Source organism: Pseudorasbora parva, chromosome 8 (genome assembly GCF_024679245.1).
Source record: "Pseudorasbora parva isolate DD20220531a chromosome 8, ASM2467924v1, whole genome shotgun sequence".
Classification (NCBI taxonomy): domain Eukaryota; kingdom Metazoa; phylum Chordata; class Actinopteri; order Cypriniformes; family Gobionidae; genus Pseudorasbora; species Pseudorasbora parva.
In genome coordinates this window covers 37463851-37491496 of record NC_090179.1, presented here as the reverse complement: position 1 = coordinate 37491496, position 27646 = coordinate 37463851, and the positions used below count along the sequence as shown (strand labels likewise).

At 36.2% G+C, this 27646-nt stretch overlaps 1 protein-coding gene across 2 annotated transcripts; it reads right to left on the bottom strand.

Annotated features, from left to right (window-relative positions):
* Positions 1–4161: 4161 nt before the first annotated feature.
* On the bottom strand, positions 4162–26691 carry si:ch211-213d14.1 (POU class 2 homeobox associating-factor 2). 2 transcript variants are annotated; one of them, XM_067451842.1, is made up of 5 exons: positions 26559–26691; positions 13615–13715; positions 7841–7880; positions 7442–7743; positions 4162–4920 (listed from the first exon to the last, which is right to left on the bottom strand). In XM_067451842.1, exons 3-5 carry the CDS (start codon positions 7845–7847, stop codon positions 4534–4536), a joined length of 696 nt encoding a protein of 231 aa, XP_067307943.1. In that variant the 5' UTR covers positions 7848–7880; positions 13615–13715; positions 26559–26691; the 3' UTR covers positions 4162–4533. The 2 variants fall into 2 exon arrangements, with proteins under 2 accessions (XP_067307943.1, XP_067307942.1); XM_067451841.1 differs by lacking the exon at positions 26559–26691 and adding an exon at positions 14808–14946 and having other exon boundaries at positions 4163–4920.
* Between the last annotated feature and the right edge of the window lie 955 nt (positions 26692–27646).

Below are 27646 nucleotides of genomic sequence, written 5' to 3'. Positions count from 1 at the left end.
ACACTCTCAGGACATACAATTATACAGTAATATAGCTAGGGATATTTTAGTTTGAGTTTTTCTCCCCTCATCCCTACTATTTAAAACCCCAAGAACTCAATGATTTGACAATGATTTGATTGCGCGATACTTTCAATTTGAATATTCAAAGGCTTCGTAAAAAGACTTATTTCTGAGTGATATTCGCTATTGCAGTGCATATAATAACATCTCTTTTAATAGAATGTTGTGTTATTTCACATTTTGACATCAAACAAATATATATTTTTAACATTTTATCATCCTTTTGCTGTTGGTGGTTGGAGTCTCCCTTAGAAGCACTATTTCAACTTTGCAGTGAGACTGAAGGCACAAATGAAGCTTTACATGCCATGACACATTGTAACTGACTTCTGTAATAGGCAGTCTTGAAAAAAATAATAATTATTACGTCGTGTAGATCATATTTATGCAGTATTTTAAGAATTATTGGAGTTGTGGGCGTGGCATATCATAGCAGCCATGTTTGTCATTAGAACAATTGGGCCGTCTGCTAAATTTAAGTTTCTGGGATAGTAGAGGCAGGTAGACAAATGCTAAATATGACATTTATTCGGTTATATTTATATATTAAATTAAAATGATCAGTTGCAACTGCAGTTGAAGGTCAAAAGCAAGCTATCTGCAAGCGATGTTCACAATGATATTTAGGCCATTCATTTCCTTTCCAGCGTTATTTTCTGTTTTAATGTAATATTTTCGTTAAAAGGTGGATATTGCATATTTATCATCGTCATCATAATCATCATATTGATGCCCAAAATAAATAGACTGCTGTTTGATGCGGAGTGATGCTCACAAACAGAATCTCACACACATGCCACTTTTATTCATTTATTTATTTTTAATAATTTAAACGAAAAAGCTCCGAGTGGCATATTTAAATTTATTCGAGAGCCTTGTGCTGTTTTTTTATTTACGTGTCATATTTAATGGGCGCGTATTTAAGAAGACATGCAGGTGTTCTGTCTTAGAAAAGAAGTTGGAAAACGCGTCCATGTGATGTGAAGTGCAGCCGAATCGAACATTTCGCTCTCAAGTGCAGAATAATTGGAGATTAAAGTGTTGATAAAACTGGGGGTATTTTATCAATACTTCTTAAAGCATCTTGTGGCCTACAGTCCGAATTCAATTGTGTCAAACACCCAGACGTTTAACTCCTTTGTGAAATTGATTTGTAAAATCAATCCGCTGCAAATAGACCTCCAGTTTCAAAATGTAATTTTCTTACCAGTCTCTCATTACCAGTTACCTTGATGGGCAGATCTTTCAGAATCCTAAGAAATCTCTCTGAGAAACACTAGTTGGAGATGTCGGTTGTTAGGGGATCTGGCCAGTTGAATGTCGCCCTCTGGTGATTAAACCGGGGAAGGATCAGGTCCTGTCACAAGACCTTCAGACCGAACTATGCCGGTCTGACACGGTTTATTACAGTTTTTCTCGATCAGTCTTAATATTCTCTAAACTATAAGTGCAAATTTACAACTATACAAGTGCAACTATACAAGATATACCAGTTTGTCTGTATCACACTGAGCATTTGTTCCATCTAAACTAAAAATTCTCAGTTGCATTTTTACATAGGCCTACACAATTATGTCTTACTTTAAAATATACATATCTTCTTACACATCTTCCTATTGCTCCTCCATGACGATAACTTTTAATTTACAACACATTTCTACAAAATAAATGCTACTGTAAAAATACAAATGTAGCCTATTTATACAGTACTATTGTAGCTGCTGCTGTTTAGAGCTGTGTTGTCCCTTCCTTGCTCAAATTGCGTTGTCTTACAAAAAGCATGTTATTTTTTTATTTAGTACTGATCTTTTACATTAAAGATGTTTACACATAGTCCACAAGACAAGACAAAAAAAGCTACATTTATTTAATTAAAAATAAAATCATCCTGTTCAAATGTTTATGACCTGCGTTTTTTTGTTTTTTTTTGTGATGGTTGTTCTTGAGTCCTGTTTGTTCTGATCAGTTAAACTGCCCAACGTTCTTCAGAAAAATCCTTTAGGTCCTGTAAATTCTTCAGGGTTTATTTATTTATTTATGTGCATATTTGAACCCTCTCCAGCAGTGACTGTATGATTTTGAGAACCATCTTCTCACACTGAGGACAACTGAGGGACTCAAACACCACAAGGGGGTGGGGGTGTGAAAAGGTTTGAACTGGAGGATGATGTCCAAATGTGTCTTATTTTGTTTAAATATCTTTTTTTTCTATTTAATACTGCAACATAATTTAAGCCAAAGAAAATATTTAAGTTTCCCCGAAGCACTATTTACCTTGATCTTCAAAATCAAAGATCACTTTTTTTAATCACTGACTGGATCATTTTGCATGTGATGGCTCACACAATGAAAGAATGTTTAGAAGTTATAAATAGCTTGACAATATTATTGAGAATCATGTGCCATTTATGCTTGCAGTAATGAACCATGAGCATTTAGTTATTGTACAAAGTGTAGATAATTGTACTTACTCTTGTTGCACACGTGCCAAAATACATGCAGTCTGCGTAAATCAATAAGAAATTCAAAATTGTTCAGATATTTGAACATGTTGTGAGAAGAACGAGCCTCATTTGAGAATTGAGCCAAGGCGATTGAGAATAACTATAAGAGTCATTCAATACAATTGGTTTGGTAATAAATAATAATAATCATCATCATCATAATCATCATCATCATAATAAACAAATTGATAATAAACACATTTTTCCCGTGCAGAGGTAAATTCTACTGGATTGAAGATAGATATGGCTATTGGCTCATCAGTATGTTAGTGGAGAGAAAAAAAAAGGTTTTTAAATATTGCATTAAATGCACCCACTTGATAGCAGTATTTATTTTGTGAATTCATTGTGAATTCAGTATTTAATTGTGGAAAATGGCAGGTATTCTGGTCTGATTTTTGCTCATCTCATTAAGCCTTCTGAAATTACTTAGTCCTTTGATCTAAAAAAAAAAAAATGCTATAGTAAAGCATATGATATGCTTTACTATAGCCACAATTAAATACTGAATTCTTTTAAAAACTTTATTATTCAATTGAATTCAATTAAAAACTTTATTAATCCACAATTAAATACTGAAAGAATACATACATATATATATATATATATATAAAGAAAAAAAAAAAGAAAAAAAAAGAAATATATATATATATATATATATATATATATATATATATATATATATATATATATATATATATATATATATATATATATATATATATATATATATATATATATATATCCTAGTCATGTAATGTTGTATATTTGAATATACTGAGGATATACTGTAAATATACACCGATTATCAGCATTATAACAGGTGAAGTGAATAACACTGATTATCTCTTCATCACGGCACCTGTTAGGATATATTAGGCAGCAAGTGAACATTTGTCCTCAAAGTTGATGTGTAAGAAGCAGGAAAAATGGGCAAGTGTAAGGATTTGAGCGAGTTTGACTAGGGCCAAATTGTGATGGCTAGACGACTGGGTCAGAGCATCTCCAAAACTGCAGCTCTTGTGGGGTGTTCCCGGTCTGCAGTGTATCTATCAAAAGGGGTCCAAAGAAGGAACAGTGGTGAACCAGTGACAGGGTCATGGGTCACTGATGCATGTGGGGAGCGAATGCTGACCCATGTGGTCCGATCAAACAAGTCTGAGCCATGGAGGCCCCACCTCACAACTTACAGACCTTAAAGGATCTGCTGCTAACTTGGTGCCAGATACCACAGCACACCTTCAGGGGTCTAGTGGAGTCCATGTCTCGACGGGTCAGGGCTGTTTTGGCAGCAAAGGGGGAACCAACATAATATTAGGTCATAATGTTAGGCCTGATCGGTGTATATCTTTTTTTAATTGCCTGTCTTGAAAATGTACATTTCATTTTTAATAAAAGGTTTGAGTTTTCATTGCATGTTTTTTTTTCCTGTTGTGTTCACATGAGGCTTTTGTTTTTGCATTTCTGGCCTGTGAATTTCATTGTGCTGTTGAGTTACAAGAATGCTTTTTTTTGTGTGTAATTCTAGTTTATTAACCTTTCAGACAATTTTCACAGCAAGCTTTTGAATGAAACAGTCAAAAGAAGAGAAATAAGACTAGCTAGATATTACACATCAACTATAAATATTTAACACTTCATTTTTTTGCAGATAATATACATTTAAATAGACGCACACTCACTTCATTTGTCATCGAAATAAAAAATCTGATATACAGACTCCTTATACTGATTATCCTGGTGAGTCAATATAACTTGTGACTAGAAAATTGAAGATACCATTATAATAAACCAGACAAATAAAACGTTAATATATAATGTAGTCATTTTTGTTCCCCAATGTTAAGCCTTAGCTCTGCTAAGTAAAACTGACAAACGATTTTTAGTGCTAAAGGTCTTACTTGTGTTTTGGAGAAGTGTTGATCTGCTAGGCTTGTAAGCCTTTACTTCATTACACAGTTCAATCTCAGAACGCCCTCCTGACCTCATACTGTGACCAAGTGCTCCCAGTGTCCTCCTTCCCCCACACCAGACTGTCACTCAAGGCTGATGGGGCACTTTCTGTATCTTCCGATGGTAGAACTGACACTAGCTTGGTCACAGGCTCAGTCATGAATGAAGTGGAAGCAAAACTGCCAGACGAAGGTTGAAACGAGGAGTGATAATTGACTTCATCCAGTGAATGGAGAGAGTATGACTGTGAAGAACCCCGGGAAGATGAGCGGAACTGGGTCGGGCTGACGGTCTCAGGGTTGACCAGAGAATTGGGTGTAGACAGGGGCATGGGAGCCAGACCGTCTCCACACAAACCCTCCGCCACCTCGGTCCCTGTGGGCTCCCAGGAGTCCCTCTGCTGTCGACACAAGCAAAAATTGATTACCCTTAAAGGGAAAGTTCACCCCAAAATGAAAATTCTGTCATCATTTACTTACCCTAAAGTTGTTCCAAACCTGTATGAGTTTCGTTCTCCTACTGAACACAAAAGAAGAATATGGGGAACTATAGGGGGAACATTTTAGGGCCCATCAACTGTTTGGTTACAAACATATTTTTAAATATCTTCTTTTGTGTTCAGCAATAGAAAGAAACTCATACAAGTTTGGAACAACTTGAGGGTGAGTAAATGATGATTTACATTTTTGGATTAACAAGACACTAAATGCACCACATTGTGCTCAAGCCGGTATCCTTTAAAACCAGATGAATAAAGAAAAGTGGTAGAGACAACAGACAATAGTTTGAACAATCGATATGCAAAACAATTGGCACAGAGAGTTTTGATATCAAGGCCAGAATAAACCTATATAAATATTTTCTTTTCCGAAACAACTGGGGAAGATGCCTCCCTTAAAGGGCCAGTTTACCTAAAATCAATCATTTTATGAAGCGACAAGAATAGTGTGTAAAGAAAAAAAAAAACGAAATAATGACTTATATGTGGGGATTTCAAAACAAAGCTTAGAACTGTTATGAATCAGTGTATTGATTCATGATTCAGATCATGCCAAAGTCACATGATTTCAGCAGTTTGGCGGTTTGACACGCGACCTGAAACATGAATCGATTCATAACGGTTTGAATCTTTGTTTTGAAATCGGACATCACTATAAGTTATTTTTTTATTTATTTTTTGCACACAAAAACTATACTTGTCGCTTCATACAATTATTGTAGAGCCGTTGGAAATTATAGAGCCAATGGCCTGTCTGAGCCATCAGATTTCAACAAAAATATCGTCATTTGTGTTCCGAAGGCGAACAGAGGTCTTACGGGTGTCGAACAGCATGAGGCTAAGTAATTAATGACAGAATTTTCATTTTTGGGTGAACTAACACTTTAAGAACAATGTGGATTTCATTTTAAATCATAACATATTTAAATATAAGCACGTGGCAAGATGATGATGCTTCAGCCAATGTATTATTATAGGAAATACATAGAAATATTTTCTAATTTAGTTGTCACGGCAGAAAATGTGAAATATTAAAAAGGGGTGTAAGATGGCGACAGATGAAATGACAAAATTGTGCTTAGATGGGATTTTGTGCCATCTATAGTCAGGAGAAAATATTAAGTAAAAAAAAAAATGCGCATAAAAAATTATAAAGGCATATACCGTTTGCAGCCGTTATATGTTTTTAGATTTAGGTTTTATAAAAAAATATAAATAAAGTTTTTTTTAGTTAAATATAAATATATATATATTTTTAAAAAAAATCAATATGACAATTAAATAAAATAAAATCGAATCAAATTATATTACAGAAACATTTCTTCTTTTTTCCCCTAAATATAAATAAAAAATGAATACAATTTTCCTAAATATAAAAATATTGAAAATATATACAATTAATACAATTACATAATTATTACATTTTTAGAACTCATACTTGGATGAAAATGCAAGTATCACTGTAAAAAAAATAGTAAATTAATGATGTTATTATTTTGTCATTGATGTTATTAAATAACATCACTGTAAAAAAAACTGTCTCCAATTGAAAAATTTCTAGTGACTGATCAGATCTAATTTTTTCAGTTGGCTGAATTGAATTTCTGTGAATTAAACTGCATCAATTTACAGAATTTAACTGAAATTTTTTAGATGTGATAAGTCACTACACTGTAAAAAAAATATGTTAAATAAGTTATGAAAACATATGTTATTACATTGGTTTAACTCATCAAAATCAGTTAAGAAATGTTACACTGTTTTTTATTAGTTATACAAGATGTAACTCATTTTTTAAAGTCAGTTTAACATAATTTAAGTTGAAATAACTTAAACATCCAAGTCGATTTTACTGCAAAAGTTCAAAATTTGCCTTTTGTTTACAGTGTAGAAAATTTTCAATTGGAGACAGTTTACAGTGATGTTATTTAGCAATTCTAATTTTGTCCAATAAAAAAATATGAATATATACCCCCCCCCAATCTATTTTTTCTGCATATTTTTAGTTATTTTTTTAAAATTCAATTTAAATATAAATACATATAGAGTATAGAAAATATAATATGATATAACATCACAATATTTAAAAGTTCTTTAAAAATGTGTTATATAAATATTTAAATAATGTTTGTTTTTTTGTTGTTGTTTTTTTTACATGTACTACTTGAATAAATCTGTCCGCAAACATGCTATTTAACGTATTGATTCATTTGAACTTTGGGCCCTATGCCCATAACATTCACCTTACCTTAAAGATATGCCCTTTAGAGAATACAAACAGCTGAACGACTACTAAGCGGAACAGACTTCATCCCCCATATATAGACTTGGGCGGATGGACATATGAGTGATTCTGACTACACTTAAACATCACACACATCTTCTCTGACTGTGCCTTTCCGCACTATGTGCCAGATCTTACCAGCAAATAATGTGAAGGGTCACTGGAGTAAGGTGGGATCAAAGAAGACAATGCAGAGGGCGAGAATATGGCACTTCCTCCACTGGAGAAAGCTGTGCTGCGGTAGTCTCCGAAAGACTCGGGGTAGTAGCTGTCTATGAGAGAGGAATAACCAGACACACATCCGGTGTCGCACGAGAGAGGCTTCCCCGTCAGCGATGAGGGGTAGACATCCGTAGAGAAGGGTTTGGTTGAGGAACAGAACTCAGAGTCTGAAATGAAAGGTCTTCTCATGCCGTAGTAACTCGGAAGCATGTGAGAACCTGAACAGACCACAACAATTTTGATTAATACATGAAAACAACTTATGACTGACACATTATTTACAGTATATAGAAATATACTTGTTAAGAGACTCACCATTCATTTGTACAAATGGATTCGGAGGAGAGGATACACCCTAGAAAAAAATCAGAACGATTTACATTAATCATCAGTGTTCAGTGATCACTTCATTTGACTAACGCAATCTAGTCTTAATGGCACGTGACAGCTAAAGCACGAAATATTTGCATGCCTGCCCCCAAATCTTAGACAGATTTAGACAGATAATGCAAGTGTCCAAAATAAACAACCCAATCCGATGAATATCCAAAATCAAAAACGCAATTATTTTCATTAGCACAGCCTTTAAAATATGAATCCAATTTGATCTGACTTTCTCTTGCAACACATTTTTTCAAGGCTGGAGGATGAGACTAGTTAAGGTTCAATTATTCTTCTGTGGGACAGTGGGAGCTAGAGATTTGTAGCATATCATGCAATTGTGTTACTGAATGCTATTGGTGAGGCAATACAGACAAACGCATGCTTTTTTCCGTTTGCATACTGCAAGAATAAATGAGCTGATATCAAGGCAGCACTGGCTGGAGGGCAAGCAAATTTTGAGGCTAGCATTTGAATGTCATTTGCTCGTTCCAAGACTTTCCTATGTGAACAACCTACGCCTCAGTGCCTCTTTGAAGGCATGGTATGGAAATCAGGCTGTTGAAGAGCTCCAAGGCTGCAGCGCTGCACCTGATCCAGCCTCCAGATAAACCACGCAGGAGTAGGTGGAAGTGAGGGGGTGGGGTGGGGTGGGCTGGGGTGGGGTGGGGGCTTGTGGCTGCTTGTGAAAGAGCTCAACTTCACCAGAGTGGCATACAGGAATAAAGGTCAATACCATGCAAACATCTTTTTACTCCTTATAAAAGTTCATTTTCTATCTATCTATCTATCTATCTATCTATCTATCTATCTATCTATCTATCTATCTATCTATCTATCTATCTATCTATCTATCCATCCATCCATCCATCCATCCATACATCCATCCATCCATCCATACATCCATCCCGTTCGTTCCATCCATCTCTCTCTCTATCTCTGGCATTCTCTCTGTCATTCCATCCTACCATCCATCCATCCCGTTCGTTCCATCCATCCATCTCTCTCTCTATCTCTGGCATTCTCTCTGTCGTTCCATCCATCCATCCATCCATCCATCCATCCATCCATCCATCCATCCATCCATCCATTCGTTCCATCCAGCCATCCATCCATCCATCCATCCTTCCATCCATCCATCCATCCATCCATCCATCCATCCATCCATCCATCCATCCATCCACCCACCCACCCATCTTTCTCTCTCTGGTGTTCTCTCTGTCGTTCCATCCATCCATCCTGCGTTATCTCTGTTGTTCCATCCATCCATCCATCCATCCATCCATCCATCCATCCATCCATCCATCCATCCATCCATCCATCCATCCATCCATCCATCCTTTCCTCTGAGGAGGCAAGGGAAGCACAGTGCCTCCTCAAAAAAAAAATGGATGAGAAAGTGAAGTTACAGTGGGAGTCCGAGTCTCTCTTGCCTCTCCTGAGCCCATTGAGTTTTAACAGACCCCCTAAAAGCTTACTCAGGGTTTGGCGGGGGGTAATTGAGAATGAATGGGGGTAAGTTACGCCAGAAGAGGCAATATCTCTATCGGCTATGACTGGACATGATTGGCTATGATTCTGTTCACAAGATAAATCCCGTCTCGTTTTTCTGTGTTCTAGGTTCGAAAATCACTCAAAATTATGCAGTTAATGGGAAGATAAATTAAAAAATAAGTAAACAGCTCACTCACCAAGATATTACCTCTTATGTCACATCAAAATCAAACTTAAAATGGCCTTAAAAACATGATGACTGAGAGGGTTTTATTAAACCATCAGCTTGGTGAAATTAAAGATAAATCTTCATGTCTGTGACCAGTGTGTACCGAGCATGATGACTGATGATCCGAAAATTAGTTGACTATTAAAAAGAACAGCTGAACATCAGTCCACATATAAAACCTGTCTGTTTGTATTTAATTTTTTTGTGAAACTAGTGGCCACTGATTTGGTAATACAACTTTACCAATTAATGCCTAAAATGTTTTGCCATGAAAGCTCATCTTAACAACACAATATGTAAACTAAAATCAAATAATATTCTGAAATATCAATTCTCACTGGCTTTGTTATTCTCTTAATGCCACTTTTATTATTTCAACTTTTTTTAAAAGCAAAGATAATACAAGAGTGGTATTTTACTATTGTTCGTCTGGAAACTCTGGCAAGTGTCTGTATTGTTTTGGTCCTGTGTTTGGACATGATTTCTGTGGACAGTGTTTGCTGAAGTCTGCAGATGGCTCTTCTACCCTAAATAAAAGGCCATAGATACAGAAGTAAGCTTATTATAAAGCTATTTTTGTTCTGCGTGGTCTCGACATGCTCCGATTCTCCTGTGCAACCCTCCCCCTGCTCCGCCATTGTTGTATGTGTTTGGACTCAGTCGTGTCCCAGTAGGATCACAATGATTGACACCTACATACACTTTTTATGCTTTGAAAACATAGTTACTTTTCAGCTGTTACATAACATACAAAAGATTAATTACCAGCCATGGCTCAAAGAACCAATAACACATCACACATGGAAATCTGAAGTCATAACTGTCACAAAACTCGTACATGAGGAAATTAAACTGATTTTATCTAATTCTTCCAAGCTTATGTTATGAGATTACTTATTTAGTAAAATGTTATGGGGAATGTTATACATATATAACATTTTAATAAATAAGTAATCCCATAACATAAGCTTGGAAGAGAGAGAGAGAGAGAGTGTGTGTGTGTGTGTGTGTGTGTGTGTGTGTGTGTGTGTGTGTGTGCAATATTTTATATAGGGCTGTCAAACGATTAATATCCAAAATAAAAGTTTGTGTTTAAATAATATATATGCGTGTACTGTATATTATTATTATTAATATTTGAATACACACACATATATTGTACATATTTAAGAAATATCTGTGTGCATATATACATGTATGTAATTTATATTGTATATAAATATAAATATTTTATTTATAAATAACAAGTTTTCTTAAATACAGTCCCTGACAAAAGTCTTGTCGCTTATCTATTTTCTAGAAATACCTGATATTAACCTGACTTTTAATTAATTCATTGGTGTTAGAAATAGCTCATATGAAAAGCTTAAACCCTCCCAAATGATGTTTAATGCACTGAAATAAATAATTTTCATAGAAAAAATATTTATCATTTAATCAAGACAGAAAGGTCAAATTTTGGCAAGACAAAAGTTTTGTCGCCTATACAGAAATTGAACAAATTTACTGCAAATACAAAAATATGTCAGCAAATTAAGTTGTGGTGCTGTGAGATTCAAATTTAATATCTTGTATGACTTCCATGAGCTTGAAGGACTGCATCCATGCGGTTTGGCAAGGATTCATACAATTTATTGATGAAGTCATCAGGAATAGCTAAGAAAGCAGTCTTGCATGCCTCCCAGAGTTCATCAATATTCTTTGGTTTGGTCTTCCATGCGTCCTCTTTCATCCTACCCCACATATGCTCAATGATGTTCATGTCTGGTGACTGGGCTGGCCAATCCTGGAGCATCTTGATCTTCTTTGCCTAGAGGAACTTTGATGTGGAGATGGAAGTATGCGATGGAGCACCGTCCTGCTGCAGAATTTGGCCTCTTTTATGGTTGGGAATAAGAGGTAGCTAAGATTTCTTGGTATTTTAGACTATTGATGTTGCCTTCCACCCTGCAGATCTCTCGCACACCCCCATACTGGATGTAACCCCAGACCATGATTTTTCCGCCACCAAACTTCACTGTTTTCTGGGTGAATCTCGGATCCATTCAGGCACCAGTAAGTCTCCTGCAATATTTGCGGCGACTGTGGTGTAATTCAACAGAAGATTCATCTGAAAATCCACCTTCTGCCACTTTTCCTGCGTCCATCTATTTAGCAGGCTGTGGGCCTTGGCAAATGCCACACGGTTTTTCAATTGTCTTTTGTTTAGTGCTGGCTTCTGGGCACTGATTCGACCATGGAGGCCATTTCGAGACAGAATCCGACAAACTGTTCTGGTTGACACATGGACTTCAGGTGACCAGGTCTCGTGGAGCTCTGCTGCAGTGGAAAATGGGCTGGCCTTGGATTTTTTCAGCCAACAAACGGTCCTCTTGAGCAGTTGTCTTGTGGGGTCTGCCTGACCTGGGCTTGTCAAAAACGTCTTCAGTCTCTTCAAATCTTTTTTTTATCCTCTGTACTTGACGCTGAGACACATTGAAGGTGTCTGCCACATCAGCAGTGGATCTGGTCTTCAGCCTCTTGATAATCAAAACTTTAGTCTCAGGGTGAATCTTAGGCATGTTTGCAGAGGTCTAGTTGCAGTTGATGTGAAGATCTAGCGTACTGGGGTTCTTTTTATACACACTTGAGACCTAATTGATCCATTATTAGTCACAGGTGAAGCTCATATGACAAGGTGACAACACTTATGTCTTTGCAAAAATTGACTCAATGGGCTTTACCAAGCTGTGAATATTAGAATACTTTTTGAAAGTTTCGTTTTTCACTGAAACATTATCACAAAAGCTGGTGGGATTAAAAAGAGCCATTTCTTGTAAAAAAATCTTGATTAGAAATATATTTCAGCAGCACTTTAGGTGAATTTGTACACAAGCGACAAGACTTTTGTCAGGGACTGTATATACATGCATGTGTGTGCATTTATATATAAATAAAAATTATACACAGTACACATACAATGTGTACACAAACCTTTTATTTGGATGTGATTAATATCAGTATTATACACACACATATATAAAATGTAAAATGTATTAAAATGAAATATTAGACATTAGAATATTTCAAATAAAATCATATAATGACATTAGAATATTTTTACATTTTTGTAATGATAAATTGGAGTTGGAGTTTAATAACATAAGAATATTTTCAATTAAATGACGCACTAACATGCACATATATAATATTTGTATTTATGTTAAAGTTAAGAATATTTAATTTTACTATTAATTTCTTATATATCATTTGTAATTGCATAGATTAATACAAATACATGTTTAGAAAGGTTAATATTTTTTCCACAATGCTTAATGTTGCTATGTATTATAACTTAATATAAATGTTTGTGTAAGTCATTCTTTTTAAAACCGTTAAAACTATTAGTCTGTGCATTGACGAGCCAGAAGTCATTACTCTACTTATTCAAACAAAAGCGCGTTCAGTGTGCCATAGACACGGAGAAAAGCTTTCCCTCTTGTGCAGCCAGATGTCTGCAAGTCTGATTTGTGCTTGTCTAGAGTGACAACAGGCGACTTGTCTGTGGTCTGCAGGAGGAACAATACAGTGGAGCAGGTGTGCGAGTGGTTGATTTTGCATAGCCATACTACAGCAGCAAAAGGATGATTTACTCCTAAACCATAGGAGATCATGACCAGCAGCACTGCTGCTATTGTTTGCCGCTTATGTGCAGGTATTCACTAACGGGCTTTGCTTCATCCCACCCGTGTGAGAAAAAGACAAGACTCAGAGGGCTTGTATCAGAGGCCATAGGTTCATCATTAGAATAAAAAAAAGATAAGCCGATGAGCAAATAAAGTGGTGGGGCACAGAAAATACCAACTGTTTTAAACTGACTGTTTGCATATATGAAAGAAGAGCAGAGTGGCAGGGTGAATAGAGTGAAAGGAAGCATTGTGAATGACAGGGCGGGGTATATTTCAGTTGAGGGCATTGACCAGGTAAGATTAAGCCGTGGACTTACCGTGTAGTGCGGCCCGCTCGTCTGCTGTGACCTCTTTTCTGCCAGCAGATCTTTCACAGTGTGCTTGACCCGGACTCCCTGATACACTCTTTTTGAGCATTCTGCAAAAAAAAACAAAAAAAGTATAAAAACCATAAATGAATGTCTGTCAGATGAATTCACATGAAATCAGTAGCACACAAATCACAAATGCAGCATGCATTGAATATAAAACTTTAGATATTCATAAGCTCAGATTTGTTTAATAATTGCATTTATTACATCACTTACATCATTATTTCTCATTTGCAGCTTCAGGTACAGTATATCTAGTCAGTTTTATGGCATGCATCTATAACTGGCATGGAAATTATCTTTGGTTTTGGTCAATGCAAATTGGTCAGTTTACAAACACTAACTCTGTCCAGTTGAAACATCACAAGTGGTCCGATTATCATTTTATGTTTAAGTCAAATCGGACTCAAAATGTCAGCCTGATATGTCTCTTTAACCATTTGCATGTAGAGTATCTGTGCAAGTGCAAAGTTATAATTAGGGGCCAAGCACCGAAGGTGCGGAGGCACCTATTTTATCCGTTCTCGTACTTTTTTCTTCCGCCATTGAAGCCTATGGCAGCCAATAGAACCGTTTGCGGGAAAGTTGTAACGGTTTGACATTCTGATAAATGACAGTCCCAACATTATACACCAATTTTGGTGTCTCCAGCTCAATCCCTCTAGTTACATATGAACTTATGTTTAAAGTTTATTTCCCAAAAATACAAAAAGATGATTCCTGGGAAGCACAGGACCTAGTCAATACAACAGTGTATTTGCAATTTAAAATGTCTGTGATAGGACATTGCATGCAAAAATCATTGTAGTGTTATGTAAAAGATCCCAGCTTCATGAATGAAGTTGTGGAGCTCTGAAGTTCTGCTGGTTTTTAAGCACTGAAAGCGGTTTTGTCCGGAATATCACATTTATCCTATTTTTGTGCATTGAAAGTGCAAACAGGCTCAAAGTTCACAGAGCCCCATATATCATGAAGATGTCTTGAAAATAAATAATCAGACCGGTTAACATTAGAGTTAAACATTAAAAGATGCAGTTTGACCATTCCAAGATTAATCTTGACTTAAAAATTAAACAGCAAAACAAAAACTGAACTCAAGCTACAGAGTTTCACCAATAACAGGGAAAATGTCACCTTACCAGTTTCCATGATGCAGATACCTCAGCTGTAAGTGGCAGGAAATATACTCAGCTACCTATCCCAGTGAAACAACTGTGTCTACTCCCAAACTCCAGCTGAATTTGACCATTATACCAAAGACACGAAATCCAACTCCGCTTTAGTAAACTATACTACAGATGCTGATCAGAAGTCAGCTTATGAAATGACCCTCACACATTTGCTTGCATGCAAATAACTGGCAGGACGTTTTCCAGCATTTGCATCAGCTTTCTAGATTAGCGAAAAACGAGCACGAATGACACGCCATCATCATTGGTGATGTCAAGACCAACCTTTGCTGGTCATTTTATGTTTTTATAGCCATGAAGTCAAGTCTGCATTGTGTGAATCTCTTACAATACTTACTTTATATAATTGGCTAAACCCACTAAGGATGAATTTAGATTTATCCTAGATAGATGGCTTGGTAGATATAGATGCACAACTTGTGGACCAGCCCTCTCTGATGAAGCCTTATGTCTACACACAGTGAGTTCAAAGGCCTTGGCGTTAGTACTGCTTCATGAAAGTTATTTTAGTGAATTATGTTGGGTTGTTGGGACTAAAAAGGATTAGTGTTTGTTTGTCTTTTCAAGTGACTCATGAGTCATGACTTCCAAAAAGCACTTCTTCCTGTTTCTAAATGGGTTCCAGGATATCATCCCATTATTAACACTGACTTTATCTCTTAGAAATCTAAATAGGAAATGTAGTTGTAAATGTGCCCTAAAAATATTTGGTTAACAAAAAAATAAAAAAAATAAAAATAAAGACAAACACAGGTATATAATATTATGTGGAGTGACCTCCATTTATATTGGCATCCTTGGTAAATATGAGCAACGGTAGCTGACTGTGAAAGTAAATCGGTATTGTTTATCCTTTTGAGCTTTCAATAAAATAAATAAATAAATAAAAACTCTAACCTTTCATATTGAAGTAAAACAATTAAAGAGAGAGTGTGTGTGTGTGGGGGGGGCATCCTTGTGACATCATCTAATTATGAAATAAATGTTTTTCTCTAGTTCACATTGGCCACATTTATTGGCACCCCTAGAAATTTGGATGAGTAAAATATCTTTAAAGTCCATCCATATTCACATTTTCTCATGTTCAGCCATGACTTCCTGTTACACAGGAGTATAAATATGAGGAAACACAAAGGTCAAATTCCCTTAATAATTTATCATAATGAGTAAAACCAAATAACCTTCTGATGTGCAGCAAAAGATAGTTGAGCTTCACAAAATAGAAAGTGGCTATAAGAAAATTAAATGGAGGTACACTACAGTTAAAAAGCTCCTTAAAGGGATAGTTCACTGAAAATTACCCCATGATTTACTCACCCTCAAGCCATCATAGGTGTATCATCCTCTCTCTCTCTAGAGAGAGAGAGAGAGAGAGAGAGAGAGAGAGAGAGAGAGAGAGAGAGAGAGAGAGAGAGAGAGAGAGAGAGAGAGAGAGAGAGAGAGAGAGAGAGAGAGAGAGAGAGAGAGAGAGAGAGAGAGAGAGAGAGAGAGAGAGAGAGAGAGAGAGAGAGAGAGATGGTCAAATAGGCTATACACAGAACAATATTTCAGATGATGTTAGAGCAATTTTGGTGGTTCATGTGGTAAGTCATGTGGCCTGACAGTGAGGGAACCTGGGCAGAGAGTCCACCCACATCTAAGCCGGTTCACAGTATCATCCATCATAAGGACATTCAGATTGGAAAACAGCAACTCTCCATTCCAGACTGTATCTATCTACAGTCCCTGACAAAAGTCTTGTCACTTATCTATTTTCTAGAAATACCTGATATTAACCTGACTTTTAATTAATTAATTGGTGTTAGAAATAGCTCATATGAAAAGCTAAAACCCTCCCAAATGGTGTTTAATGCACTGAAATAAATAATTTTCACAGAAAAAATATTTATCATTTAATCAAGACAGAAAGGTCAAATTTTGGCAAGACAAAAGTTTTGTCGCCTATACAGAAATTGAACAAATTTACTGCAAATACAAAAATATGTCAGCAAATTAAGTTGTGGTGCTGTGAGATACAAATTTAATATCTTGTATGACTTCCATGAGCTTGAAGGACTGCATCCATGCGGTTTGGCAAGGATTCATACAATTTATTGATGAAGTCATCAGGAATAGCTAAGAAAGCAGTCTTGCATGCCTCCCAGAGTTCATAAATATTCTTTGGTTTCGTCTTCCATGCGTCCTCTTTCATTCTACCCCACATATGCTCAATGATGTTCATATCTGGTGACTGGGCTGGCCAATCCTGGAGCATCTTGATCTTCTTCGCCTTGAGGAACTTTGATGTGGAGATGGAAGTATGCGATGGAGCACCGTCCTGCTGCAGAATTTGGCCTCTTTTATGGTTGGGAATAAGAGGTAGCTAAGATTTCTTGGTATTTTAGACTATTGATGTTGCCTTCCACCCTGCAGATCTCTCGCACACCCCCCATACTGGATGTAACCCCAGACCATGATTTTTCTGCCACCAAACTTCACTGTTTTCTGGGTGAATCTCGGATCCATTCTGGCTCCAGTAGGTCTCCTGCAATATTTGCGTCGACTGTGGTGTAATTCAACAGAAGAATCATCTGAAAATCCACCTTCTGCCACTTTTCCAGCATCCATCCTTTTAGCAGGCTGTGGGCCTTGGCAAATGCCACACGGTTTTTCAATTGTCTTTTGTTTAGTGCTGGCTTCTGGGCACTGATTCGACCATGGAGGCCATTTCGAGACAGAATCCGACAAACTGTTCTGGTTGACAGAGGGACTTCAGGTGACCAGGTCTCGTGGAGCTCTGCTGCAGTGGAAAATGGGCTGGCCTTGGATTTTCGAGCCAACAAACGGTCCTCTCGAGCAGTTGTCTTGTGGGGTCTGCCTGACCTGGGCTTGTCAAAAACGTCTCCAGTCTCTTCAAATCTTTTTTTTTTATCCTCTTTACTTGACGCTGAGACACATTGAAGGTGTCTGCCACATCAGCAGTGGATCTGGTCTTCAGCCTCTTGATAATCAAAACTTTAGTCTCAGGGTGAATCTTAGGCATGTTTGCAGAGGTCCTAGTTGCAGTTGATGTGAAGGTCTAGTGTACTGGGGTTCTTTTTATACACACTTGAGACCTAATTGATCCATTATTAGTCACAGGTGAAGCTCATATGACAAGGTGACAACACTTATGTCTTTGCAAAAATTGACTCAGTGGGCTTTACCAAGCTGTGAATATTAGAATACTTTTTGAAAGTTTAGTTTTTCACTAAAACATTATCACAAAGCTGGTGGGATTAAAATAAGCCATTTCTTTTAAAAAATATCTTGATTAGAAATATATTTCAGTGGCACTTTAGGTCAATTTGTACACAAGCGACAAGACTTTTGTCAGGGGACTGTACATACTGTACCGTATCACTTTACTGTATTGCAAGTTGGCTAGTGCTCTTTTAGTAACAATTAATTTTTATTTTTGTGTAACATACAGCACAGTACATAGCACTGTACCATTGAGATTGTACTGTAGTGTGAAGTAAAGTACTGTGATGTACAGTAGTATGTCATTTGTAACATTTCAGTACTTTCATTTTTGGTTGTTGTGAAAACATTTGTTGGAAAAAAAGAACAGAAACTGTAAGTGTTGCATTGCTTTGCAGAATGCTAACTGATGAACTGAATAAAAACAGTGAAAATTAAAGACTACAGTGTTTTATATAAAGTAGACTAGTGCGTTCCCCCTGATCTGAAAGTGTATTCATACGATGCAAGTGTGTATTATTTTGTCATCAGAGTTACATTTTGACAAAGGTTTGAATGTTAGATTTTGATAGCAGTGTTTCAATTTGACACAGAAGTGAATGGTATATTCCCCAGTGTTGTGTCATGTTTACTTGTGTGTAGAGTTTTTGCACAACGAGTGAAATTTTGCAAAATGTTTTCGAGCAACGGGCAAAAACTGCAATAACAAAAGTTTATCTCAATTCTTTGTTAAATACCCTTTTTTGGCAATAAAAGTGGTCAAACGTTTTATCTAAGTGGCCACAAGGTTATTACACACTGTTGCTTGTAGTTTGGCTCATTCCTCCATGCAGATCTCCTCTAGAGCAGTGATGTTTTGGGGCTGTTGCTGGGCAACACGGATTTTCAACTCCCTCCAAAGATTTTCTATGGGGTTGAGATCTGGAGACTCCAGAACCTTGAAATGCTTCTTACGAAGCCACTCTTTCATTGCCCGGGCAGTGTGTTTGGGATCATTGTCATGCTGAAAGACCCAACCACGTTTTATCTTCAATGCCCTTGCTGATGGGAGGAGATTTTTACTCAAAATCTCACGATACATGGCGCCATTCCTTCTTTCCTTTACACGGATCAGTTGTCCTGGTCCCTTTGCAGAACAACAGTCCCAAAGCATGATGTGTCCACCCCCATGCTTCAGAGTAGGTATGGTGCAACTCAACATTCTTTCTTCTCCAAACACGACTAGTTAAAATTTTTCCAAAAAATTATTTTTTGGTTTCATCTGACCATATGACGTTCTCCCAATCTTCTTCTGGATCATCAAAATGCTCTCTAGCAAACTTCAGATGGGCCTGGACATGTACTGGCTTAAGCAGGTGGGACACATCTGACACTGCAGGATTTGAGTCCCTGGCGGCGTAGTGTGTTACTGAAGGTAACCTTTGTTACTTTGGTACCAGCTCTCTGCAGGTCATTCACTATGTTCCCCCCCATGTGGTTCTGGGATTTTTGCTCACTGTTCTTGTGATCATTTTGACCCACAGTGTGAGATCTTGCGTGGAGCTCCAGATCAAGGGAGATTATTAGTGGTCTTGTATGTCTTCCCCACCGTTTGTTCCCGCCATTGATTTCTTCACACCAAGCTGCTTACCTATTGCAGATTCAGTCTTCCCAGCTGGTGCAGGTCTGCAGTTTTGTTTCTGGTGACAGCTCTTTGGTCTTGGCCATAGTGGAGTTTGGAGTCTGATCGTTTGAGGTTGTAAACAGGTGTGTGTGTGTGTGTGTGTGTGTGTGTGTGTGTGCTTGTTTTTGTGACATATCAGGACAAAAATGTGTATAATATGTGTATGACACAGGTATTACAGAAAATGGTGACATATCAGGACATTACCCCATGTCCCCACTTTTCAAAATGCTTATAAATCATACAGGATGAGTTTTTTAGAAAAAGTAAAAATGCAGAATGTTTCCTGTGATGGGTAGGTTTAGGTTTAGGGGCAGTGTAAGGGGATAGACAATACGGTTTGTACAGTATAAAACACATTACGCCTATGGAATGTCCCCACAATTCACAAAAACAAACATGTGTGTGTGTGTGTGTGTGTGAGCCTGTTTATGTGGTTTATGAGGACACAAATTTGTATAACTACATGGGTATTACACTGGTATTACACTATAAATGTGGTTTATGAGGACATATCAAATGTCCTCATAATTCAAATGGCCTTAAAAACATACTAAATGATGTTTTTTTGAGAAAGTAAAAATGCAGAATGTTTCATGTGATGGGTAGGTTTAGGGGCAGGGGCAGTGTAAGGGGATAGAAAATACAGTTTGTACAGTATAAAAACCATTACGCCTATGGAGAGTCCCTGTAAACCACATAGACCAACATGTGTGTGTGTGTGTAAATTTTTTTTGTGTAGAATATATATTTTTTTAATATTGGGATATATTATTACAATTTAAAATATTTGGGTTTCAATTTATTATACTTTAAATTATAATTTATTTCTGTGATGCAAAGCTGAATTTTCAGGATCGTTCCTCCAGTCTTCAGTGCCACATGATCCTTCAGAAATCATTCTAATATTCTGATTTATTATGAGTGTTGGAAACAGTTCTGCTGCCTAATATATTTGATGAATAAAAGGTTCAAAAGAACTGCATTTATTCAAAATAAAAACAATTTTCATATAATATACATTTCCTTTACTATCAATTTTTATCAATTTAACACATCCTTGCTGAATAAAATTATTGATTTATTAAAAAAGAAATTACTGACCCCAAATTACTGACCAGAAGTGTATATTGTTTTTACAAAAGATTTCTATTTTTAAAACATTTGCTTTTTTATTTTTTACTTTTTATTCATCAAAGTATTATAAAAAAAAAAGTATCACAGGTTATGAAAAAATATTAAGCAGCAGAACTGTTTCCAACTTTGAAAATGAATCCTCATATTAGATGATTTCTGAAGGATCGAGTGACACTGAAGACTGGAGGAATGATCCTGAAAATTCAGCTTTGCATCACGGAAATAAATGATCATTTAAAGTATAATAAATAGAAAACCAATTATTTTAAACTGTAATAATATATCACAATATTGAAAAAAAAAACTGTATTTTATTTTCAAATAAATGCAGGCTTGATGAGCAAAAGTAACTTCTTTCAAAACGTGTGTGTATGTGTGTGTGTGTGTGTGTGTGTGTGTGTGTGTGTGTGTGTGTGTGTGGGCATGCCGTCTTTGACTAAAGACTAAGGGTCTTTGTGACATAAATTGTGCTTACTTTGGTAAGAGTGCCAACCACTGAACAGAACATGAAAACCCATGAAACACTCTTAAAACTAAAAAAGACAATAAAGTAATTACTGAGGGTATATGTAAATATGCTTAAACGTGCACACACATACACACACACAAAAAAAAATAAATAAATAAATAAATAAAAAATAATCACTGGATTTTTTGGGGGGACAATCACTCAAGACAAATTACTTACAAAACCATCAGGCACCATGGCATCAGGGCATCAAACTCTACTCTTAATAATTCATGTGCATAAAATTAGATAAAGTTATGCACAGCTTATAACATAAAAGTCACACGTGACTTTTGTATGACTAGATGTTAATTATAGAAATAAAAATGCAAATCTGACTGTGGCAGACTGAGAGACTTCCAATGAAAGACCACAGGTCAATTACTTTTGGAGACTAGGATAGATTTGATGTTTATTGTAAGATTGTGGCTCACAGGGACAGAAATAGCTCACTATAACTGAGGAATCCTGCCTTTTTGCTATTTACATTCTTTGAAAGACATAAATCAGTGTATCTGTGCTGTATACAAATCAGTCAACCAAATTATGTTCCAAGAACAAAACACTTTATAGCTACAATGGTGAACAAGGGAATTCTCTCTCTCTCTCTCTCTCTCTCTCTCTCTCTCTCTCTCTCTCTCTCTCTCTCTCTCTCTCTCTCTCTCTCTCTCTCTCTCTCTCGCTCTCTCTCTCGTTTTTATAGGCTACATTTAAAATCAGTCAATGCGTGCTACAGTATGTAAATACATGAACCTCACTTGCCCACACACAACCAACTTCAGTGATTCAATTCGTGATCAATACTGTCCTCTAGTGGACAATGAAAGAAACTACGTTTCAAAAAGTTTCCCACTTTTTACTCTTGATTGACAAGGGTACTGTGCAGCTGAGATTTATTTAAATAAATCCTTAATTACTAAAAATATATATTTATTACATTAAATAACTTTTCACTGATTCAATAAAGTTAAACATATAATGAATTAATGTTTAAGTTTGACAACATTTTTCTTATTGAGAAAAAAGCACACTCGCTTTGCTGCTATCTTCGGATAGGCAAACTAATCCTTAGAGTTTTTGCTTCGAAAGCTAAAAATTAATTTCATTTATCATCTTCCTTTTAATCACTTTTTATTTGAACCATTTGAACCATTTCAATTTCATAACTTTTGATGTTTCTTTTGAACACTTTATTCAAAAGAAGTGGCAGAAAGTTTGATTACTCAGACATTCTAGATCCATGAAAGTGGCCAGCAGAATGAAATTATATGAGTTTTCATTTGCTTCACAAACAAGTGTAAAGATCGAGAAGGTTTGACAACATAGGAAATTAAAAATTAAGCTCTTCTTCCTCTAAGACCAGAAGAAAGTTTAATTAATGATTCTAATGAGAATTTACTAATAGACCAATCCCTTTGTAAAAATAAAATAAATAATGATGCTGCCACCTTTCTAAAGTAATTTTAAAATGCTCAGAATGGAAGTTTCTAGCAGTCGCTAATTAAAAACAAATGCGTAGCTTGGTGACAACGCGAGTGAGCGTGGAATCATGGGAGTTGTAGTCTTGACGGACTCGGGCAAAAATTATGTTCATGAATAAGTGAACGAATTAACCTTACGGTGGTATGAAGCAGGACGCACGAGAGCCCTTTAGATCGAATGTTAATGAGAGAGACCTGCACGAAACACAGATCTCTGAGCTTTCCCCCCCACACCCACTACCCTAAACCTACCCAAGAGAGCGTGTCATATATAGCCTACGCCATAAAGTGCGTATCATATGCACGCGAAAAACAGCTTATCATATGCACGCCAAAATGAGTTTTGGCGTATAAATTCCATGACATTGCACACTCCTACTATTAATACGCATTTATGTGTGATCGGGTTGCAGCTGCAGTCACTTTGCAGTAATCTAGATCGATTTAAGTTATATTTATCATATGAAAACAGGATGACAATAGGCTGTTGCTAAATTATTATTATTTTTAAATGAATGATGGAGAAAGCTTGTTTAATTTCACTGCAGAATCGTTTGTAAATAAAACACAGGTCGAGACTGGATGTGTGTTGTTCACTCTCTTAGATCCACCAACCAGGCGTGTCAAGTAATACAAATATTATATTCCAATCAATTGCGGGTGGATGATAGATAAATCATTGTGTTTATTTGATTAAGACGTTTTGCGAGCCCTGAGAGAGAATCATCTTATCCAATCCTAGCCGTGGGTGTTTACTTTCAAGTTTCAGGTGAAAATTGTCATTTTAACCGCCTTTACAAAATAGTTGATTACTCTGTAAAGTATTCATCCATTTAATATGTTAATATATCTTCATTTATGTACAACCCCTAATCCAGGAAATGTGTGTGTGATTTGTTAATTCTCTTTAACATTTATTTATCTGACAAAGTACAAAAAAAACACTTTCAAAGTTTTCACTGACCAACACGTGTATAAATATAGATATCGATTTCGATGGCTGCTACACACTCCAAAAAAAGACAGAGGCACTTTACCAGTGTCGCATCACGTTTTCCTTTTGATGACACTTTTTAAATGCTCAACAGTCTGTGGTCATTGTTGTTTGATTCTCCTTTTCATGATACATTTTCATAAGAGACAGATCTGTACTGCAGGCAGGCGGTCAAGCACATCCCTTCTACGGTGTAGCGTGTCTAGAGTTTTAGCATGCAGAGAATGAGGCCTGGCATTGTCTTGCTTCCAAGATGTCAGTATATGTCAGTATATGGCTCTGTACAATCCCAATTTATGCCTCCTCTGCGTCACACGTCACTGTTTGCACAGATGAACCCCTATAACAGATGTTTGCTTTGGCACCTGTCACTAATGAAAGTCTGGATGGTCCCTTTCGTTTTGGAGTGTGTTGCAGCCATCAAAATTCAAATTTGTTTCTATTTACAAAATAAACTTAAGTTTAGTGCAGGGTGGTATGACCAAAATTTATATCACTGTATTTTTCTAAAATATATTGGTTTCATGGTATATGACGGTATTTGTTCCCTATGCATGACCAGGTGTTAACCATTTTTTGATTGAGAGAGGAAATATAGCCTACTGCACTAGATTGACTAGAATGCACTATTTTACTGTCATGAGTGAATATTGTAGAAAAATTCCACAGTTTGCAGGTTTGCAAAGCCCCACAAAATGATGCTGTGAATGACAACCACCAATAAAACACTAATTTCCGACATGAATATTAAAATATGACCACGGAGAGAAAAAAAAGTTGAGTTGAGGGCCTCTTAAGCATTTTAAAAATCTAACCTTATATAACAACAAACTGCCAAAGCGAGGGAGAAACGCGGAAGAGCATTTAAAAGATCTAATAATATTTTAAATATATTTAAGAGCTCTACAGTCTTTGAAAAAATGACACACGTAGCCTAAGTTTGCTGCAAGTGCACTGCGCCGTGTTCCGAACGTTGTTTAAGAATATTTGTTGTTTATAAATATATATATATATATATTGCGGTATCATCAAAATATATAATAAAACATTTTTAAAAAACAGTCTTTGGTATGAACCGGTAGCTACACTGTAACAAATTTCTGTAGTTTTCACAGCATTATTACTGTAAAATGAGCAAATACTTACTGTAGAACCTGTATACAGCATGTTGCTGTAGATCTGCAAAGCATCATGGTCTTTTTTCAATGGCGGGTAAATTCTACAGTATTTTTTTCTTCTTCTGTGAATCACAATAAGCAATTTCGAGAAGATTTTTTTTCAGCCAAGGAAAGCTACAAGATTCCCCACTTTCATCCGAATTTTTACTTCAGAAAAGTAACATAATTTATTTCCAAAGTTTACTCTTGTAAAGTCAACTGTTTGTTCAACTTTAAGAGTGCACTGAGAGAGAAAAGAGTAATGAGCGGCACACTTTCTAGTAAACTCGTCTCATGTTGTGTGTGCATTTTATAATTTTATTTCCACAAATATATTTCTGCATGATTTCAATATATTTTCTAGTCTGGCAACATTTGATAACGTCATTAATTTATAGAAGGATAGCATTGTTAAATAAAAATTAAATTGTGTATGTTATCTCTTTTGGTGCAGATATACCGCCCAGCACTACTTAAGTTGGTCAAAGAAAACTTTTAAAATCTTTTCTATGTACCTTTGTCAGTTAAATAAAGGTTAACAAATCACAGATTATTGGTGTTATTGCATTTTACAAAATGTCCCATGCAACTTTTCTGAATTTCAACAGAAAAAACAAAACTTTAGCCGAGGAACTCTGGTCACCGAGGCTTCAAATCTGATTAATAAAACCCCAAAACAGCAATGTTGTGAAATATTATTATAATCTATAATAACTTTTATATTTGACTATATTTTAAAATGTAATGTACTCCCGTGACTGCAAAGCTAACAAGAAAAGCAAAAAATTCTTAATTATTCCAAACTTTTGATGGCAGTGTTTAAAAGGGACATATAAGGGGGTTCTCTTTCAGAAACACAGACACAAATTCTCACAGGCATATGTCTATAAAAGGAGACACTCCTATATCTATAACAGTCTCATCTCATGTGCAATGATAAATGTGTGCTGATGCTTCTCATTAAACAGTTTGTTTGATCTCTGTAGATTGCAGGGGAATGATGTGAAATCATTTGTCACCATGAGCAGTGGCTGGTCTTATCACAGGAACATTCTGTTGGCTCACTCAAAGGAATTTTCCAGCGCTCTGCCTAAAGAGCCTCGCAGTATACAGCCCTCAGGGTGCGTTTGAATCTTATAGCTACTTAGACTGTTATATTGGCACTGATTATTTCTATCAAGTGGTTATATAGTTCTCTACAATGACTCAATAGTTCCAAAAATGATCGAAATGTAATAAAATAATATGTTTTGATGTGTAGCCCATGTGCAAAGAGAGGGACTTAATTGCGTGTTTTGTAATGTTGCCATATAGCTACATTTTGTAGCCTAAACATGTCTAGAGGCTGTTAACGTATTAAGCAATATCACACGAACAACAGTGCTGTTTTTCACAATATAAAAAAAGTCATAAAAACCACTGTGTGCTTTAGGCGCGAGGCCGCAGGTAAACAAACAAAACAGCATGATTGTGTGTGGGCTTGTATAGCCTTTAGCCTACAGTTCAATAAAAAAAGAAGTTAATATTGAGTTACTTACATTTTAGACAGAGTATTGTGCTTGTCTCTTTTGTTCAGCCAACGAAAATTTTCCCAAAACAATGTTTAGTGTCTCTGAGACCGGTGTCTTGCTTCTGAATGAACCAATGTTTTGAACGAATCGGTTGAATGAGTGAACGCATGACAGACTCTTAAATTGGCATAACCACGTAATGTGCAGAAAAAGTAACGGGGGAAAAACAGTCTGCCTGAAACACGTAAACACAGGAAGTTTCACAAATTTCTACAAGTGAAATGTCCCGATGCTGTCAATACACATGGGGACAAAACTACAAGGATAGCAATACAGTTACCTTATGGGAAAATATTTTGATCTCAATGAAGAAAACGGCTCATAAATCATACGAAATTGTGTTTTTGAAAATGTAAAACTGCAGAAAGTTTTCCTTGATGGCTAGGTTTAGGGGTAGTAATATGTAGCCTACAATATACAAATAAGAAAAAATAATAATGTCCCCATAAACAACTGTGTTGTGTGTGTGGCCACTCTGTGTTTAAAGATTTCGATTTAAAAACATTTCAAATGTCTAAAAATGTTTCCGCTAGGCAACTAGGTTTCCATATGTAACATATTTCCAGCTCTTCCTAAAGTAACTCACAGCAGGATCATGTCTTTTTCGTTTGGATTAAGACCAATACTTTAGTCCTGTGAGGTGCATGACCTGACCGATGCTAGACTCTTATCCTTGACCATTTATCAGGCTTAGTTTGTGATATCTCCACATTAATCTGGGGGAAAACTGGTTATTTTCCAAGGAAAGGAATCTATAAAATTTCCTGTGGCAGCTTTATAGCTTTATAGCATGCTTGTAAACAGTTTTGATTAAAACAAACACCTAAATGAACCTACTTATATAAAATACTCATTGTTACAGTAGCTGATTTCAGCACAGTAGTGATCACATGTGACATAAATAACTTTCTTCTCAGTTAAATGATCCAGGCAGCCATCATAATAAATTAGTCATGCCAAATTGAAATTCAGGACATAAAGTGCAGGCCTGTGAGCTTGCAGTCAAAAAAAATAAAGAAAAACAATACCTTATTCGATTTCTTCAATCTATTATC

Coding starts and splice junctions, on each gene's coding strand:
- si:ch211-213d14.1 (XM_067451841.1), bottom strand. Junction 7,881..13,614: donor CGAGCGGGCCGCACTACACG/GTAAGTCCACGG, acceptor ATTTTTTTCTAG/GGTGTATCCTCTCCTCCGAA. Junction 7,744..7,840: donor TCCATTTGTACAAATGAATG/GTGAGTCTCTTA, acceptor TGGTCTGTTCAG/GTTCTCACATGCTTCCGAGT.